General features: G+C 38.6%; 1 protein-coding gene across 7 annotated transcripts in view; it reads right to left on the reverse strand.

Annotated features, from left to right (window-relative positions):
- LOC118340245 (DNA (cytosine-5)-methyltransferase 3A-like) overlaps window positions 1-17,861 on the reverse strand; it is a gene marked incomplete at its 5' end in the record, with an annotated part of 43,544 nt that extends 25,683 nt beyond the window's left edge. For 6 of the 7 annotated variants that reach the window (XM_035678106.1, XM_035678111.1, XM_035678108.1 and 3 more), the window contains 4 exon segments: window positions 8,741-8,857; window positions 8,999-9,036; window positions 9,419-9,542; window positions 17,754-17,861. In XM_035678106.1, coding sequence (XP_035533999.1) covers window positions 8,741-8,857; window positions 8,999-9,036; window positions 9,419-9,542; window positions 17,754-17,861 — 387 coding nt within the window. 7 annotated transcript variants of the gene reach the window in all.
- Between the last annotated feature and the right edge of the window lie 219 nt (window positions 17,862-18,080).

Raw genomic sequence — 18,080 nt, forward strand, 5'->3', positions numbered from 1 at the left:
TCTCTATAATAAAGGCAATAAAAGCCCCAAAAAAATATACTTTAAAAAAAAAAACTACTAGATATAAACAAAAGCTTCTAATACACACACATCAACAACAGTGCACACAGTAGCTGTAACAAGAAGAAAGTATTCACACCACTTCATTCAAGTCTTTTATATAAAGTTGCAAATCAACTCACTGAGAAGACTACAAGACAGCTGACCACCAACATGAACATTTCATTTGTGTCTGGATATAACTGCTCAATGGTTTGCACTGATAAAGCACTGATTCACTCACTCGCCCCGAGAAGTCTCACTTTTACAGACTGCCTCATTCAGCTAAATGGATGTTTGATAAAGACTGACCATAGGAAGAAATCAAATGGACAGAGGGCCAAAACCACAGGCAACCAATGCTCGACCACTGCCTGAACATCTCACTGTGTGTCGTGTCCACAAGATTCTAGTGCTGAGCTAAACGCTCATTGATTAACAGTATTTGACGTACTACAACCACTTCTAGTGTATGATTTATATAATATATAATATATCGGTGCACTTTGGATGATTTGTGCACATCAGATGCTTCTGTATTAAACATTACGGAGAGTTTAAACTGTGTTGTAGAAAGGTCAGGGATACAGTTTTTACAATGTATTTAAACTAAAGCACAACAATACTGTTACTGAAATTGATATTTGAGAGGTAAGAAAAATGAAAAAAACAACAATATGATGATATACATTTAGATTTTTTTTTTGAGTTAATTAATCATTTTATTGAATAATTGTGACACAGATATGTACTGAGTGGAAATCTTAACAGTTAAAAAATACACCTCTCACCACCCTAAACTCTGTTTCTAAATGACCTCAAACACACTGTATCTTTGCCATTTCTGAACAACAATATCTTTGTTTCTTATTGGCTAACATATGCAAAAATGTATCTGTCTGAAATCAGCGGATATTACCTGCCGTGCCAATGTATTGTTCAGGCTCCAACTTGTACCACAGCACCACTACAATGCCGCAGTCTCACATGTCTTGCATTGTCTGTAACATGTTATGAGCTACATTAGAGTTTGTGTTGGTTATGTTATGGTTGTTACTGCCGAGCTAAAATATAAGTGATCCAGAACATGGCATGAACAGGCATGTGTGTTTTCATGTGAGGGACAAACCAATGCAGGAAGGGGGTGGGAAGGCAAAGAGAGGTTGTAATACTGTGAGTTACAACTTCGAACTTTGACGAACCCCGTGGCCTGGTCAGTGTTTTCACTCTTAGTGCCGCCCCCTTGACCTCCGACCCCTCACCCCACGACCTCGCCAATGAGCCATTTCTTAAACCACTCCCCCTTTATGAGCGTGACTGACCCTGACCTCGAGATGAACCGGCATTGCTCAACGAACACACACACACACACACACACACACAGAGTACAATCAAGAGAGCAGTTAAGATCCTCTCTCTCACATTGTCAATAGGCAACACACCAACAACACACCATTCTTTCATTTGGCGATCGATCGCAGCCGCGGGACATGTTAAAGGAAAACAATCAGTGGTTTTCCATCAAGCTCACTGAGGTCTCTTATAATGAAATGAACTAAACAACATCTGTCTGGTGAATGTTTAAGGACAATACCAAAATAACTGACCTTGGCTTGGTATTGTTTTCCAATTAGTAACATATTAGGAAGCTATCTGCACACCTTTACAGCCAGTGGGAAACTGGTACGGTATTTTCCAAACTGTTCATTAAACACCCCTCCTTCACAGACAAATACATGTTGTTATAAAGATAAATAAATTATAAAAATAAATGTTTGCTGTTTGCTTTTGGACAACACCAAAGTAATGTGAAGCTTTATGTCACCGTAGTTGACATGATGACCAAGTAATATCCATGTTTTCTGAGGGCTAGCGTAAACTAAAATGCAAATAAGAAATGTTATGTATTTTACTTCTGTCTGTTATATCAGAGGCTCTCAACCTGGGGGTCAGGACCCCCATGAGGGGTCACAAGATAAATCTGAGGGGTCTTAAGATGATTAACAGAAGAGAAAAGCAGCTGTTTTACTTTTTATACCTCCCTCTAATCTTTTTTGTTTCTTGCAAATAATGTTACATGTTTGGGACTCACATTTTGGTAACAACTAGTGGACATACTGAATGCAACTGATGACGAGGGTTTTGTTTTGCCAAAAAAAAAAAGTTGTTATGAGTTGTCTTACACTGCAGTTTGCCCTGCTGGACCCTGATACATCCACAGAAAACTCAACTATAACAACCACAGATGTCTGTTATTAGCCAGTTTATTAACTGACTTATTAGCTGTAATTTTGTCAGAGCAACCTCAAAAGGGGGGATAGGTGTTAAATGGGGAACATATAAAAGATTCATTATCATGTCTTAGCTGCCAGTGGAAAAGAAACACTTTTTTAAATCTGTGCTCCCAACTTGCCCCAAACAAACAAACAAACAAGCACGTAAACAGAAAGTAAACTAACACGTCCTCTGTTCAGTCTAATCAAACTTTCTTTCAGATGTTTTACTGCTGATATCTCCCATGTGTTCAAGCCGTTGGCATAATGCCACCAGAAAGCACTAAAAAAAGCTGAATTAAACACTGTTTTACTTCAGCAAACAAAAGGAAACCCTGCTAGCAAACATAAAAACAAACCTGCCATAAAATAACTTCTTGATAGCAGAAACAGCTTGTATCACAAACCTTAACACACTTCACACACTTGTATAGTTTGCAACACGTGCACACATGGAAAAGAGAAAAAAAAAAAAATTAAATCACTTACAGACCGGACATGGCAGCTCTGTAACTGCAACCCTTCCTCCCTGGCTCTCTTTCTCTCTGTCATTTTCTTCGTCTGTCTGTCTCTCTCTCTCTCTCGCTGTCTCTCTCACACCTCCTCCACTTTTCCTCTCTGTGTGTCTCCTGGGATACACTCAACCTCAAGTCTTCTTTGCCCTCTCCCTCTCTGCTGATTGGCCAGCAGTGAAGTGTGTGATTTACTGGCTCCTTCACTGAACAGATGTTTAGGTGAACTTCATCAACACACACACACACACGCACAATGAGCGATGGTGTAGAGTTATGTCTGGTAGCCTCTGGGATGATGACGACACACACACACACACACACTCGCACATCCAAGCTAGTGTTTACGTGTGTGTGTATATATGAGGTGGGTACATGTACTGAGGTCAAAGGTTAGGTAAGCCTCAGAGTTGACAAGGCAATAGGATGTGTTAGGGTCAGGACCTTGCATACACACACACACACACACACAGACGTACACACAAAAAGTACACATCACTGTGAAACGAAGTTACACAGAGAGTCACATTAGTTTAGAGTTACAGAAAGAAGAATAAAGTGAAGCTGATATGATATAATATAGTGAATGTATGAAATAGGAGGATTTTTTTCAGTCACTATTCTGATGAAGTCGTGTAAAAAGAAGTATTTACAGCTTTGTTTGTTTCCTTTTTTGGCCACTAGGGGGCAGAATAACTGCAAACCAAGCTAAGATAACTTGACATATAAAAGTCTTTACGATTAAGGTATTAGCAAACAGTTTTCCATTCACACATCCAGTGGTCACAAAGGAATATTAGCATTCACTTTTCCCATTATACTCATTCAGTTCCTTGTAAAAAAAGAAGTTTTTTTGATTAAAGAAGTTTTAAGGATGTTGCCAGTTCAATTACTTTTCAAGCATCCAAAGATTTGCTGGTTTAAGCTTCACAAATGTGAGAATTTGCTGCTTTTCTGCTGCTGCTCATATATGATAAGTTTCTGAAATGTGCGAAATAAAAAAGGGTAATTTTGAATCAGTACATTAATCAGTAATGAAAATAATTGTTGAAGCTTTACAAGTAAACAATAAAACAGTTGGTGGCCTTAAAAAGCACCTGATGAAGGTTGAAGAAGAGAGGATGGATGTAAACAGTGCAGGTTTTAAAAGGTTAAAAGCCACACATTAGTTAGCCCTTAAGGTTACACACAAAGCACCTCAGCGATTCTCTGAATGTGAACCATTTTTGTTATTTTGCTTGTTTGTAATGATCCAGTGATCAGATCTTGTTACAGACAGTTTCAGAGGTTGTGTGTCTGACTCTCACTGCAGTCCTGCACATCACACCGAGTGGTTAGAGGTCAAAACAAAGTCGCAGCTGAGCGTGTGTGCAGCATATGACTTGCTGCTCTACCCTCTAATACATATAGTACACTATAGCTCCACTCACTGTTTATTTTCTTGGCTGTAACTTTAGACATAAAATTAAAAGATGCCAGACTTTTTTTCCCCCCCATCTCAAATGGAAAAGATTTGCAGAGTTACCAGGTTTCCTTCAGACGGCAGTGAGCTGGGATATTGATGGGGGTGTTAACAGCTGGCGGCAGTTCGACTGACAGAGCAAACACACACACACACACACACACAGGCAGAAACCTGGAACTGGTTAACCTCTGTCTCCATCACTGATTTCACCTCGTTTTCTCCTTCTGTCAAACACACACACACACACACACACACACACATACACACTTACTCCCAGGTTTTTCTCTTCTTTCACCTTCTCACTTTGTTTCTTTTGTTGCGTTACATCTAAGTTAAGTCTCTTACCTTTTATTCTTTCCCTTTTCTCTCCTATCTTTATTTTCTTGCCCTGCTTTAATTATTTTTTTTCTCTCTACACCCCCCTTCTTCTTTACGTACCTTCCCCCCCTCTACTTTTTTTATTTTTCTTCCTTCCACCCCTTTCTGCCTTACTTAATTAATCTTTCTTTATTTTACTTGCTCAGTTTCCGTCCTCAGTTGGTGGAAAGTTTTTTACCCAAGTATCGTACTTCAGTACAATTTTGAGCTACTTTACTTGAGTATTTCCATTTGTTAATACTTCTTCTAGAACACAGTTCGGAGGAAAATTACCCAACGACATTTTCTTGACAGCTTCTATTTACATTTAATATTAAGCTTTTTGAAAACAAATGATAAGATACAATGCATTGCTAAAGATTAAACCAGAGGTTTCCAATCTTTTTGGCTTTTGACGTCAGTGTCAAGAGTGTCTGTCTCTACCAAAGCATGATCAACCCTCCAATCTTCTCAGATAATTTAACTTCAATTGTTTGTGGCCCCAAGAGGTAAAATTATCCAACATTTCATTGAAAAGCAAAGATTAGACAGAAGTTAAAAAAATTAATACAACTTTCTTTAGCAGAACTTTGTTTTATCCTCTTCCTCCTCCCATTAATCAACTCACAACCCTCGGTTTATCTTGAGGGTTTCCTCAGCAGTGCTTTTATTTTTAATACATTTAGCTAATAAGTATTTTTACATTAAAGGGATGGTTCAGGTTTTTTGGAGTAGGTTTGCACCCACTGCTGTCCACTGTAGGTGAAACACTAATTATGGATAACTACCTCATACAACCCCACTCAAAAGAACCTGAAGTATCCCTTTAGTGTTTGGTCATTTTACTTAAAGAAGGGATCTGAATGATTCTGAATTAATGTGTTTCTGTGCTTCGACTTTACTTTCTCACTTTTATTTACTATATATAGTTCAACCTTCTTCCTTTCTTTCAAATTAACATAAAGTTATGAGACCTGACTTTTAGTCTCAATTTGTTTCACAAAAAAAAAATCACTTATGTCTTGACAGTAGGTGATGAGCCAGTAACTGTGAATATGTGTTAACAGGAAGTCACCCCTCTCTCTCTCTCTCTCTCTCTCTCTCTCTCTCTGCAGTATAAAAGACAAGTTGGTATCAGTTTTGACCAACTAGAGCTTGAGTGTGTTTAATTAGGCATGAAAGATTTGTGTTTTTAAACCATCATCTGCATTTAAGTCATAATAACTGATCTGTTGTTTATCAGCCCCTCTCTCTCTCTCTCTGTCTCTCTCTCTCTCTCTCATCCTCGCTCTCTCTCACCCTTTCTCTCTCTCTCTCCATCTCTCTTTCTCTCTCTCTCTCACCCTCTCTGTCTCTCTCTCTCTGACACCCTCACATCCCTGTGTTTCCGTCAGCCTGTGTGTCAATCAACTTGAATGACTTTCTCTCTCATGACCAGACCCACATCCTGTGTCTCTCAGTCATTCTGTCTTTCACTGTTATTGCTCATACACACATTCACTCTCCCTGTCTTGGTTACAGCAAAGCAGCACACAGTATTTTCTTTAGGGTACTGCAGACTGTTCTCTGTACACTTGGAGACAGATGTAAATGTATGTGACTATTAACAAATGATCATTTTGAACCACACTGATATATTATCCCCATTAAGTTGTAAGGCTGAGCAAACATTACCATTTCTGGCCACTCTGTGAATGTAAATCTAATATTTACTCTCTTTCAGCTCTGTGTTTGGTCTCCACCAACTCCTGATGGAAATATCTGTCTCTTTAGCTGCTATATGCTACACTATGTTTGCCAGCTAGTAGCTAGTCTGCTGGCAGGTAGTGTACAGTGGGTTTTTAGAGGTTTTTAGTGGGCAAAAACAGATTCATAGAGCTGAAGGGAACTGCAGAGTCTAGAGATAATTCTGTCTGTTTGCTGCTTTAAATGAAGGTTTAAAAGGTGTCCACTTTGGTACACTTTAGAGCAGTGACAAAACATTATTAACATTTCTATCCACAAATTTGTGTTTAGGGGAAAATAAAGAGCCAAATAGGACTATGACTTGATGTGAGGCTGATGTCTACGATATTCACTGTCACAAAAACCAGTAACCAGCTTTCCTCACTGACCTGAGTCAGCTGTAACACCTAAATAGCGCATGTTGCAATTGAGAGTGAATAAATATTAGTTAGCCACAGCCAGGATTTTAGAAAAATTGTAGTCAATGAGTCCAGATTTCATTCAATTCTGTAAAATAATTATTATAAGGGATCTTTCACATTCACAGTGTTGTTGCAAAGCTTTTTCTGCAAGTATGTAACTATAGTGGAGAATCCCTACTGCCTAAAACAGACTTTTAAAAACATTTAGTCCAATCAGACTTACACAAATCAGCCTTTAAAACTACAACATGTATAATATGTGAACATAAACTCCACTTGATGACATTAACCCCCAAGATTTAAAGAACTATTACTTAGGACATGACCTTGTTGGCCTCAATGATAGCTACGGCCTTTATTATCAAGTGAGCAGAAGTTTAAATAGATAGTTCACACTAATAGACCAATGGTTGAATGATCAGGCTTCTGCCACTGTATGTGCTAAAAGTACAAATGAAAGTTTGACCAAACGTACTAAAACAAAAACAGATAAATGAGATAAAGCCTAAACATCAACAATTTGAGGATATATATCTTGAATTAATTCAAATGCTATAGATCCATCCATCCATGTTTTCTCTGCAGTGAAAATCAAACCAATGAACGTATCTGACAGGGCTGCTTCTCCAGCAATGTTATAGTGCTAAAATGTTCCACTGGTACACTTCCGGGCAATGCATGTCAAAATCAACTTAAGTTGAGTTCTTCTAACATGACAAATGGTGCATGACAGGGATTTGCCGCCACTGAAGGGCAAAGCACAATTTTCACTTTCAACCGCACGTCACTTTGTCAAGTGTTGAGTAAATGTCACAAAGAAAAAGAGAGCCAATGAAATGGAAGAATACTCTTCTTGTTTCACCGGCTAACTGTGTGTCCGTATGGAAAGGAAGTTCACTCCCTTCCAGTGTAAACAAATACAGACTACAGAGTCAACAAGGACAGGAAAGCTGCAAAACAACAGTGTGTGATGAAGGATCCAAAAAATTTAATTTAAGTTAATTTAAGTTAATTTAAGTACATTTTCTAAAATTAACACTTGCCCAATGAGTCCATGAGCTTCCCAGCTAGCAGTAGTATTTGATCTCCTACACGTATAATTCACTGTCGAAACAGTTTTTTTATTTTTATTTTAGTTTATAGGTGTATAAGATCTATCTACAGTCTACAGTCTCTCCACTGCAGGAAAGAGGAAAGACTTCTATATTTAGAGATTATGCCCTCTGATATAATCTGAATTGCTTTTGCGTTGTAAGTGTTTTATATATTTTGCAATACTAGATGAAATAGATTATATGTGAATGTAGAATATGTACAGCGTTAATGTTTGTTCACCTCGTCCCTCCCGACCAGAAAACACGCAGTTCAGCTCACCAGCAACTAGTTTACAGGCTTCACTTCACTTTTAAATAAATAATAATAATAAATAATCTTCAGTAGTTAGTTTTTATGACTGCTCTCTCATTTTATTTGAGTAAAATGAACATTTAACAAAAAACAGCAGAGTTAATAGGCCCTAACACAGGAAATTTAAGTGCTAATCATGATAACATTTTTAGAGATATCACCCACCACTGAGCACAGTGCATTTCTATTGTGGAGGTAGATTACTCAAGGGGGGTTTCCCCTTTAAGTGACTACTCAGTGCAACACAGAGCAAACCACAGCTGACTTCTACTGTATTTTGGTTATTTTACAATACAAAGCACCCATCTACAGATCCAATCCAAAAGCTTACAAATCCTCTCAGTTAATTAAACGTTTACAGAATATACTGTATGACAAACATATTCTAAAGTAGAAATGTAATCCAGAGGAGTGTCAAGAAGCGTTTGATTGAGGCGTCAATATGAGGCATTTTATTCTGATTGGGCTCCAAAGACAATAAAAGCCTCCATGTTACTGTAGCTACAAATTCACACAGACAGAGACCTGTTTCTCTCCCACCTCCATCTTCCAGCGGCTGAGCCATTCTTCTCTCTGTCTCCTGCTGATGTAGTACGGATCCCCAGCCTGGAAAGTGACTCTGGGGACTGGCCTCCTCCGCAGCCTCCCAGTCTCACCCTGCACATACATACGCACACGAAAAGCTTGTTACATGCTTAACTCTTAAATCTACATGTACTATGAGTGCGGTTTTCCTTCATTTTTGGATGTAAAAAAGGAAAAAAACATCAGAAGCAGGATATAAGCTGCTTTTCTCACCTCTCTGGGGGAGTCGCAGTTTCTGTCATCTGGCTCGTCTGCAGGAGAAGAAAAGTTAAAGGAAATGGCCCATTTGTACAGATTTAACAAGAGCTTTAATGAGGAGGTAAAGCCATGGTTTTCATCACTTTGCCCTGGCATCCATATTTAAACTCGAAATGCCTTCAAACACTGCAATCTGGAAGTTATTTGACTATTAAAATTTCAGGTAAACTGACTAGTACTCCTGAAGACCTTTGGGTAAATAGTTTTTTATTAATTAGGCATTAATCATTAACGTAACGTTTCAAATCCTTAAAGCATCTAAAATGTAAAAAAAAAAGTGATCTGTTGTGTAATTTTCTTAAATTAAAGGCTTTTAATTGTTGTATAAATGAGCAAAGTCATATTATTAGAATTATATGACTTTGTATTCTATACCCTTATTCTTCTCGGTTTGCTCTAGTTTCCGACGCCCGCGCTTCTTGCGAGGGGAGGGGGAGGGCTCCGGCTCCTCAGGCGGGGTTGGGGGGGCGTTTGCACAGGGGTCAGAGGTCGCCATCTCCTGGGAAACAGACGGAGCACAGTCTAGGTCTGAGAAAACTGCTGCTGGCCCATGTCTAGACTCATCAAAGACCTCCACAGACATACTAACTATACACACACACGTACAGGCCTTATACACACAAACACACATGCACACACACAAAACTCATGCATACACACACTATCAAAGAGCTACTGCAATACACGCACATACCTATTAGAGTCTGCCCTTGTTAGCACAATGCAGAGCAGGTACGTCCAGCAGAGTGCGTCTGCATAGGATCAGTATAATAAACACCCCCAGCTACCATTAACATACACACACACCACACACACACACTTCTGAGATGAGAAGGGGAGCAGTATTGATGTCGTTAACAGTGCTAATGATTAATGGGCACATGTGGGAGGAACGCCTTGTGTTAAATGATGCTCACCCCTCGTAAAATTAGGTTAAAATTATATGTTTAATGTAAAATACCCTTAAAAATTAATACTTTTCAAACAAGTATTTACACAGCAAAAAACTGAGATGACAGTATGCCGTTTGTTTAATTGTGCATTCAATCTCCCGTGTACATAATCCTGTCTCTAATTCAATGGCTTATCCATTAGCTCACCAGCATTAATGATGCTAAACGCTGATCATGTGTCCGCTCTAAAAGGCCAGCAGGATTTTTATGTGTGTGTGTCGCTAACAGGCGAACAGATTTTATAGATTGGTAGTTAGAAAGTGGAGAGCAGGGGTGAATGTCAAGCTCAAAGGCTACGCTAACACTAGCTAGGACTAACAAGCCCACAAAGGCTGTAATGAGCAGGTGAGAAGGCCTGTAAAAGGCTGAGAACACAAAAGGTGACTAAAAGGGCCTCAGGGCAAACTTAACTACACCAGCAGACATCAGCACTAACACTGGGTACTTAAACAGGAAGGTTTTTAGTGCCCAAAACATCCCACCTACAAACAAAAATCTATATTTTGTGTTAATGTGTGCTTGCCCTTTTGTAAAAATAATTTTAGATAGCTATGTGCATGTGTGGGGCCATTTATCCGCCACTGAATCTGAAAATTAACAATAATACTCTTAAAGGCAGATGGATTAGTATGTCTCCAGTCAGCAAATAGATGACAGTACAGCTCTTTTAAAGAATACTACACTACATTAGAGAGTTGGCAGCAGAATAGTAGATTACTTCCAATAAGTCTCAATCAACTCTCATTAAAATTGTGTTTTAACTGTGTGAAAATGCATAAATTATGTTATGTTATATGTGAAAAGCAACATGTTTACTTCACTTTGGGACTAAACACTGGGAAATAAACTGCTGAAACAAAAGTAAAGAGACTGGACAAATAACAAAGATAATTCTGTTTATAGCATTTCATAGAAGCAAAAAAGTCAAAACACATTCAAAACAAATTCAAACTAAACTCAAAGCAGTCAACTAAATTCAACCACTTAAGTCAAGTGGTTGAACTCAGTGTAAAACTTGCTACATAAAAAATCAACCAGGTGCTTCTTTATAAATTAGCTCACATGAATTTAAAAACTGTTCGCACAAAACAATCAAAATCATGGCATGAATTAACCGAGATGAAAGTAATATGTTTCTTTAAAATTAAATTAAAATGAGTGCACCGGCGTCTATCCTGTGCACATGCAATACCATCACGTGCCCCTTGATGTGAACACATGGCCTTAGCAGTTATTGTTTTAACCCCAAACTGAAACTAAAGCTGCATTAAGCAATTTTTAACATTAGGAGGCAAAAAGACTCTGATACTACATCAGCACCTACAGCTAACTTTAAGGCAAACAACTGACTACTTACACATTCAGCAGAAACAGAGGAATCTGGACTTGCAGTCATCTTTTTGGTCACATGTCGAATGTAAATCCAATTTCAGCCCTGGTTTGGTCCACCAACTCCTGAGAAAAATATCTGGATGTCTTTGGATTGCTATATGTTCGACGTTCTTCAGCCACTTCACAGCCTCCCCGCCATTTTGCGCTACACAGGAAGTGGTTTGATTCAGGCCGGTGAACCAAAACTATAACCTTAATGCGGCTGCAGACTACAGTTTTGACTCAGATCACAAAGAGTCATTTGATCCAATGCGCCTATCAACGAAATTGCTTAATGCAGCTTTAAAGTTGTACTGAGAGAATTTAAACACGTCAGAACTTACTGCACAAGTAAGACCAAACACAAACATGCCCACTTATGCATCAAACTGTAAGAAATCTTCAGGCATAGACTACTTTTGACAGAAGTCATAGTTTGATAGTACAGATACCAAAAAGAGACAAACACAGATAGTACTGCCTACATGTAACCTTGTAGTTTATGTTGTCTTTCACTTTTTCAAACTCAACTCCTTGCTGTCCTACACTTCCTGTTCTCTTTCTGATATTGAATGACAGTGTGGAAAGTACCTGAGTTTTACTGTGCACAATATAGCAATCCAACCAAGGGCAGTTTCTTTTTTAAGTTGGATGAAACTTTGATTATACCCAAGGGGGGAGGGGGCTGAGGAGAGAACAGGATGCAGCAAACAATAAAACAACACTGCACCAAAAATAATAAAATAAGCAGTCACACCAAGCTGATATAGCAAATAAATGCATGATTGGGCCAAAATGTGGCTGTTTCCAATATCAGTATGACAGATGGAGGTAACACATATGTGGAGAAATATGTGCACAGCAGACACTTGTTTTTTTATTTCAGTTATTAGTTCCCATCACAGTAGCCGTGAATCTCGTCCAGATTATGTTTTGGACATGACGTGATTTGGAGAACTGCCCAAACTGAACATGTTTCAGCTTTAGCGGTGTCCTGCTTTACATCATAGATTATTATCATCATCTTCAAGCTTGATACTTTTTATCACGTATACTTTTTATACGTTTTACTATCTTTCGTTTTGTTTTGTTTGCTTTAGTTTTGCTAGCTAACATTAGTTATTACTAAAGATAGCTACTGTGGCCATGTTGGTCAATGTAGCTATCTCTAGTTATCCCTAGAGTTTTCAAACTATCTAACAAAGTCATTTCTTAAAAATAAAAACAAAGATGAAACAAAAAACCTATTTTTTCCACAGTCCACAGTCCAAAACGCAAAGATATTCACTACTATCTACTTCTATCATCTATGACAAAGAAAAGGATTAAATTCACACATTAACCATCCAATGTTGATGAAAAAAATGACTAAAACAATTACAAATTATTATTTATTATTATTATCAAAATAATTGCTGTTTAATTTTCTGTTGATCAGCTAATCTACGTTGCAGCTGCAGTTTCTATTATTTTGTCCACCACATTAAATCAATGAGTGTAGACCAAATGACAGAAACATCTACAAAGATTCTGACCTCTGATGGAAAAGGTCAGGCGGATCTTTATCCCGTTAAATGACGGTGAATATCCACATTAAAGTCTTGATTAAATTACATAGTTTGCAGTAAGCTTAAAGGACAATTAAAGGACCAGTGTGTAGGATTTAGTGGCATCTATCAGTGAAGTAGCAGATTTTTACTGAAATTACTGAACAACGTCTGCATCTATATATATCGACCTGGGAACGGGCTGTGAAGCGTGAAGTGATACTACGGTGGCAACGAAACTCGCGAAAAACGAGAAAGTCCCTAACTACAGCCAGTGTTTGGTTTGTTCGTTCTGGGCTCCTGTAGAAACGGTTTATCTATAAAAAACGGCTCATACTAAGGTAACAAAAATACAATGAGTTCTATTTTCAGACGATTAAACACTAATGAAAACATACCTATGAATATTATATTCCACAGATCCTCCTAAATGTTACACACTGGACCTTTAAGTTAATTAATACAGGATCTCAACACAAGCTCAGCTGCTTGCAGCACTAGTTGTAACATAAAAGCTGTTTCATTTTTTGACCCAAGAAAGTAATTTTTAATCTGTGAACTGACTCATGGCCCTTTTTGTCAAACACAACCATAGTTTTTTCCACAATGTCTCTGTGACCTTTGTGGTTTTGGTGCAAAACAGAAACATCACAAGAAACCAGACCAAGCTGCATACATGCCAAGATCAAATCGAAAATTCTAGCAATGAATCACGCTTAGTCCGAATTAAGACCTTAAGTTTTACATGAAAGAAATTCCAGTAATGATAGTTTTGCTTTACTCCTGATGAAGTCTAGCTATTAGTGTGCATGAAAGGTTTTATTATTTCCATCAGTTGACATCAAATCTGACTGTGGTTGCAAGATTATTTCCATGTAAAAGCATTGAATAAATGTTGGGAAAGGTCCTAATGTATCTCTTGAGTCCTACTGAACTACTACTCTGAAATGTTTAAGCAAAAAGCACAAGCGCAAACACACGTACACATGCATAAAGAAAGACCCACCAGCTGCTCCGCACATGGGAGAGAAACGAGGGAGAAAGGAAAGAGGAAGAGGCCGACACCTTAACTAACTTATAGTGTGAGTGTGCAACAAAAAAAACAGCAGCCAGATAAAATGCTAAACAATAAGTGTGAAAGGAACAGGAAAAAAGATAGAGGCTTGAAATAGTTAAGGACCTTTTAGCTAATCCACTTATCCATGAAACTATCATCATCACTGTGATAATATGTGCGTTCGGGGCAGTGTATTTGTGTAAATGTGCGTGCGTGTGATTACTTGTAATGGAGGTGAACGGGTGAGTGAAGGAGACAGAGGAGAGAAAGTGAGGCTCCCTCCCTCTCTGCTCTCTATAGTTAGTGTCACTGACAGCTCCACCCTGAGCTCCACACAATGGCTCTATTCCTGGACACACTCCACTGTGTGTGTGTGCGTCAGAGAGAGAGAGAGAGAGACAGAGAGTTAATGGGTAACATACTGTTCGCTGGGCAAGAGGCTTCTTATATTATATTCTGTTCCAAGAATACTACATGTGATAATACTGCTGTACTAGTCCTGTTATCATCAGTAAGCATTACCTAACCTACTACAACAACTGAGGTCTTTTCCACTATTACTACCATGGCTACACTACTGCTACTGTTATACTACCACTAACCCCATGTCAACACAGCAGCCTGCTGCCTCGCTTCTGCTGCTGCCAGTCTTTCTACATGAGTTTGTCCTTGATAAATACAATAATACAGCCTTGTTAATGTATGAATAGATTCTGTCCACAAAAACGCAGGAGAGCTTTTAATCTCAAACAGGTACAGGTGTTGAGGTAAGCTCACATCAAGGTTCACGTCAGTGGAATATTCCACAGATATAGACATCGAAACTGTTGTGAATGGTTATAATGTTGCTGGTATAATGTCGATGTGATTATTAAAAGATCATTGTCACTGTCTCTTTTTGCTGGGAACCGCCCGCTGCACGTAGAAATAATAGGCAAGACCTCAACTCTTCTAAGTAAAGTGTTAACGTGTGACACGCACAGCTCACACGGGCAGTGTGGCTGCTCTAACCTGTTAACATGGGGCCGAAATAAAAAGCAAGACGTTTCACAACACACACACACACATTGCTCATGCATGCTGTGTGGAACGGGCTTTACACGGCTACAGCTTACCTACACTAGCCCTACTATGTAGCCCTGCTACCACTGCTACTAAACACTACGACTACGACTACTACAGCTGCTACATTTACAATCTATCACCCCTACAGCTGGTACTACTACAATGCTACCACAACTACTATTTTCACTACTATCACTACTGCTACTACTAGTTTAACTAGTCTACTAGCTTCAATTACAACTATTACACCACTATCTAATCTAATGTACTGCTGCTATTTAAACTTCTACTGCAACTAATATATTATTACTGCTACCACTAAAATGATTTTGCTTCTACCACTACTGTTGGTACTACTACTACTACTGCAAATATTACTCTAACTATCAACACCTGTATTACTACTACTGTAGTAATACAATAACTAGTACTTCTATTACCACCACTATTACTACTGCTATGGGACAACTACAACTTCAGCTAGCACAATAACAAATATTACTACTGCAATTACTCTAGTCCCAATACTACTGCTACTAAAACAACTACAATACATAATACTACTTTTATCAATACAAGTGCTCCTACTATTACCACTACTTAAATAATTCTACTAATGCTACAAATACTCTTCCTACTACCATACTGCTGTGGTTGATCATGTTATTACAACGACTACAAGTAGTGCAGAAAATACAACACTAACATGCAAATCGTTTGTTACGTGTAACCTGCACCCGTGTGTGTGTGTGTGTGTGTGTGTGTGTTAGTATCTGTATGGCAGGACCAACATTAATCCTGCCTACCTTGTCAGAGCTCAGACATCAAAGCATGATCAGACTTGCTCTCCTGCACACATGAATGCACATACACACACACACACACACACACAGATAACACACTCACTCACACTGTAGTTCACTCGGTATTCCTTTCTGTTCGGGGTTGTTTGATCAGCTATATTGACTTGCTGATTCGACCACAGAGTTCAGTCAGCACAAAGACACGCAGACACACACAAGGTGAGCGATAAGAGGATGAATGGAGAGAGAAAAATGGAGGAGAGGAGCTGCCAAAGATCTGAAGTCAGAGAGCATTAAGAAATATAAAGTATGGTGTCATTACAGTAATAATGCAGCTCTGTAACACCACTCACAGCTTATTACTGCCGGCCTAAAGGTGATTGGAAAGTTGCCAGTTCAAACCCCCAATCAAGGTCACACATAGGAAGTAACGCTTTCACCTTGTGAGAAAGTAACAAAACTCAGTCCCCAACTTTCTTAAAATAAAATAATAAATAAAAAACACAGTTGAAGTGGGAAAACGTTACAAACCAATTATAGCCACTGTAGTTTTTATACTCTGTCCTCTGATCAGTGCTGGTTACGGCTTAAAAAGATCGTGACCAGTGATGAATCAAAGCTCTCTTCATATTCAATCTTTCTGTCTAACATACTGTTTTTTTTGTTCTTTGAATATATGCTGAGTTTGATCCAGTTGGGTTTGTTTTTCCATTATTTTTTGTCTGTGTAAAGTTCTTCATGACTTGCTTATGAGAAACAGGTAACACAAACAGGTGATCTTGCTTATATGTCCTTTGTTCTAACGTCTTTCCTGCATAAACCAAAGAGGATTTTGAAAACAAAAAAATCAATTATTATTATAACTTTCTTCCTGCACAGTTTCAGCCAACATTTTTATCAGTTATGATAACATTGTACTTAACAGAGTAATTCAGAGAACTCAGAACGTGGCAGTATCTCTAAAAACAGGTCTGACGAGTAGACGAGAATAAGAAGACAATCATACAGCTTTAAAGTGAGCCAATAGTTTTGCCAGATGAGCTACCACGTTGCTAATAATCCCTCACAGGAAAACCACAAGGGCGCAAAACTATAGAAAGAATGGTAGGTCGAAGTTGAACCAGGAAGTTCAGCTGTAAGTTGTGGTGGATGCTTACATCAGCCAGTTTAGGAAATATCTTGATTGCTCACTTTGGCAGCCTGGTTGCCTAAATTAGTTTGTATCAATGCGACTTTCATCCTTTCTGACTTATTTTTAACACTGTCTACACATTCTGAGCACTTAGCCATTACTCTGGCGAGTACAGTGTTAACATAATGTAAGAGAACTTGTAAGGGTTTATTACATTTTCTTTCAACTTTAAGCAAACTGGTAACAACAAGTATGCGGAAAATGTGGTGGACGGATCCAGACTGAAAAGTAAAAATGGTGACATATTTACGAGGAAATGCAGCTAGCATTACATGTTGAGCATATGTATTGAATGTTGAGCCCTGCAACCGCTCAGTGTGTATGGGAATCCCTGTTCTTAGACACACTGCTAGAAAAAAAAAGTCTAAATTTAACACAAAAGAGCAGAAGTAAAGCAACCAAAGGAAGCTGCTGCGAGGAAGCATGTTCTCAGTCACATTATCTGTAAAACACACTCAGATGTGACAATTAATTAATGCAGTAAGTGTGTCTAGTGTTCTGTGTTATTAGAAAAAGCTGATCTCACTGCATGTACCACTCAGCAGCTAGCAGGTGGAAATACATAAATGTGAAGCAAAGTGTTCCTGGAAACAGTGCATGCATGTTTAACATATTTTTTCATGCTAGACAAGGGAATTTTGTATAGGTGGATAGATAATCAATCACTCTGCTGCAGTGTAGAGTATAAAAGGCCGACGACAGCATGTAATTACAGTACTCACAGGAAGCAGCTGTTTGCGTTTCCTGCCAGGACGACCCACTCTACGCTTGGTGCGGGGGCTCGCTGGCGTCCCCTCCTCTGGACTGTCCTGGTCTGCTCCATCTTCACTCTGGCCAATTATAGAGAGGCGACATCAAACACTGAGTCAATCCAATGATCGTATGAAGTCATAATTGATGTCAGCAGTGAGGCAAAACAGGAGGAAATAAATAAATGGTAGCACACTCTTGACAGCATCTGCAGTTTTTAGAAAGTTTCACACTTTTAATGACATTTTCACCAGAAAACAAAAAGATAAACTGAAGACGATTTAAAAACAAAGATCTCA

The sequence above is a fragment of the Morone saxatilis genome, unplaced genomic scaffold (assembly GCF_004916995.1).
Source record: "Morone saxatilis isolate NCDOM2014 unplaced genomic scaffold, NCSU_SB_2.0 Contig7, whole genome shotgun sequence".
NCBI classification, from domain to species: domain Eukaryota; kingdom Metazoa; phylum Chordata; class Actinopteri; family Moronidae; genus Morone; species Morone saxatilis.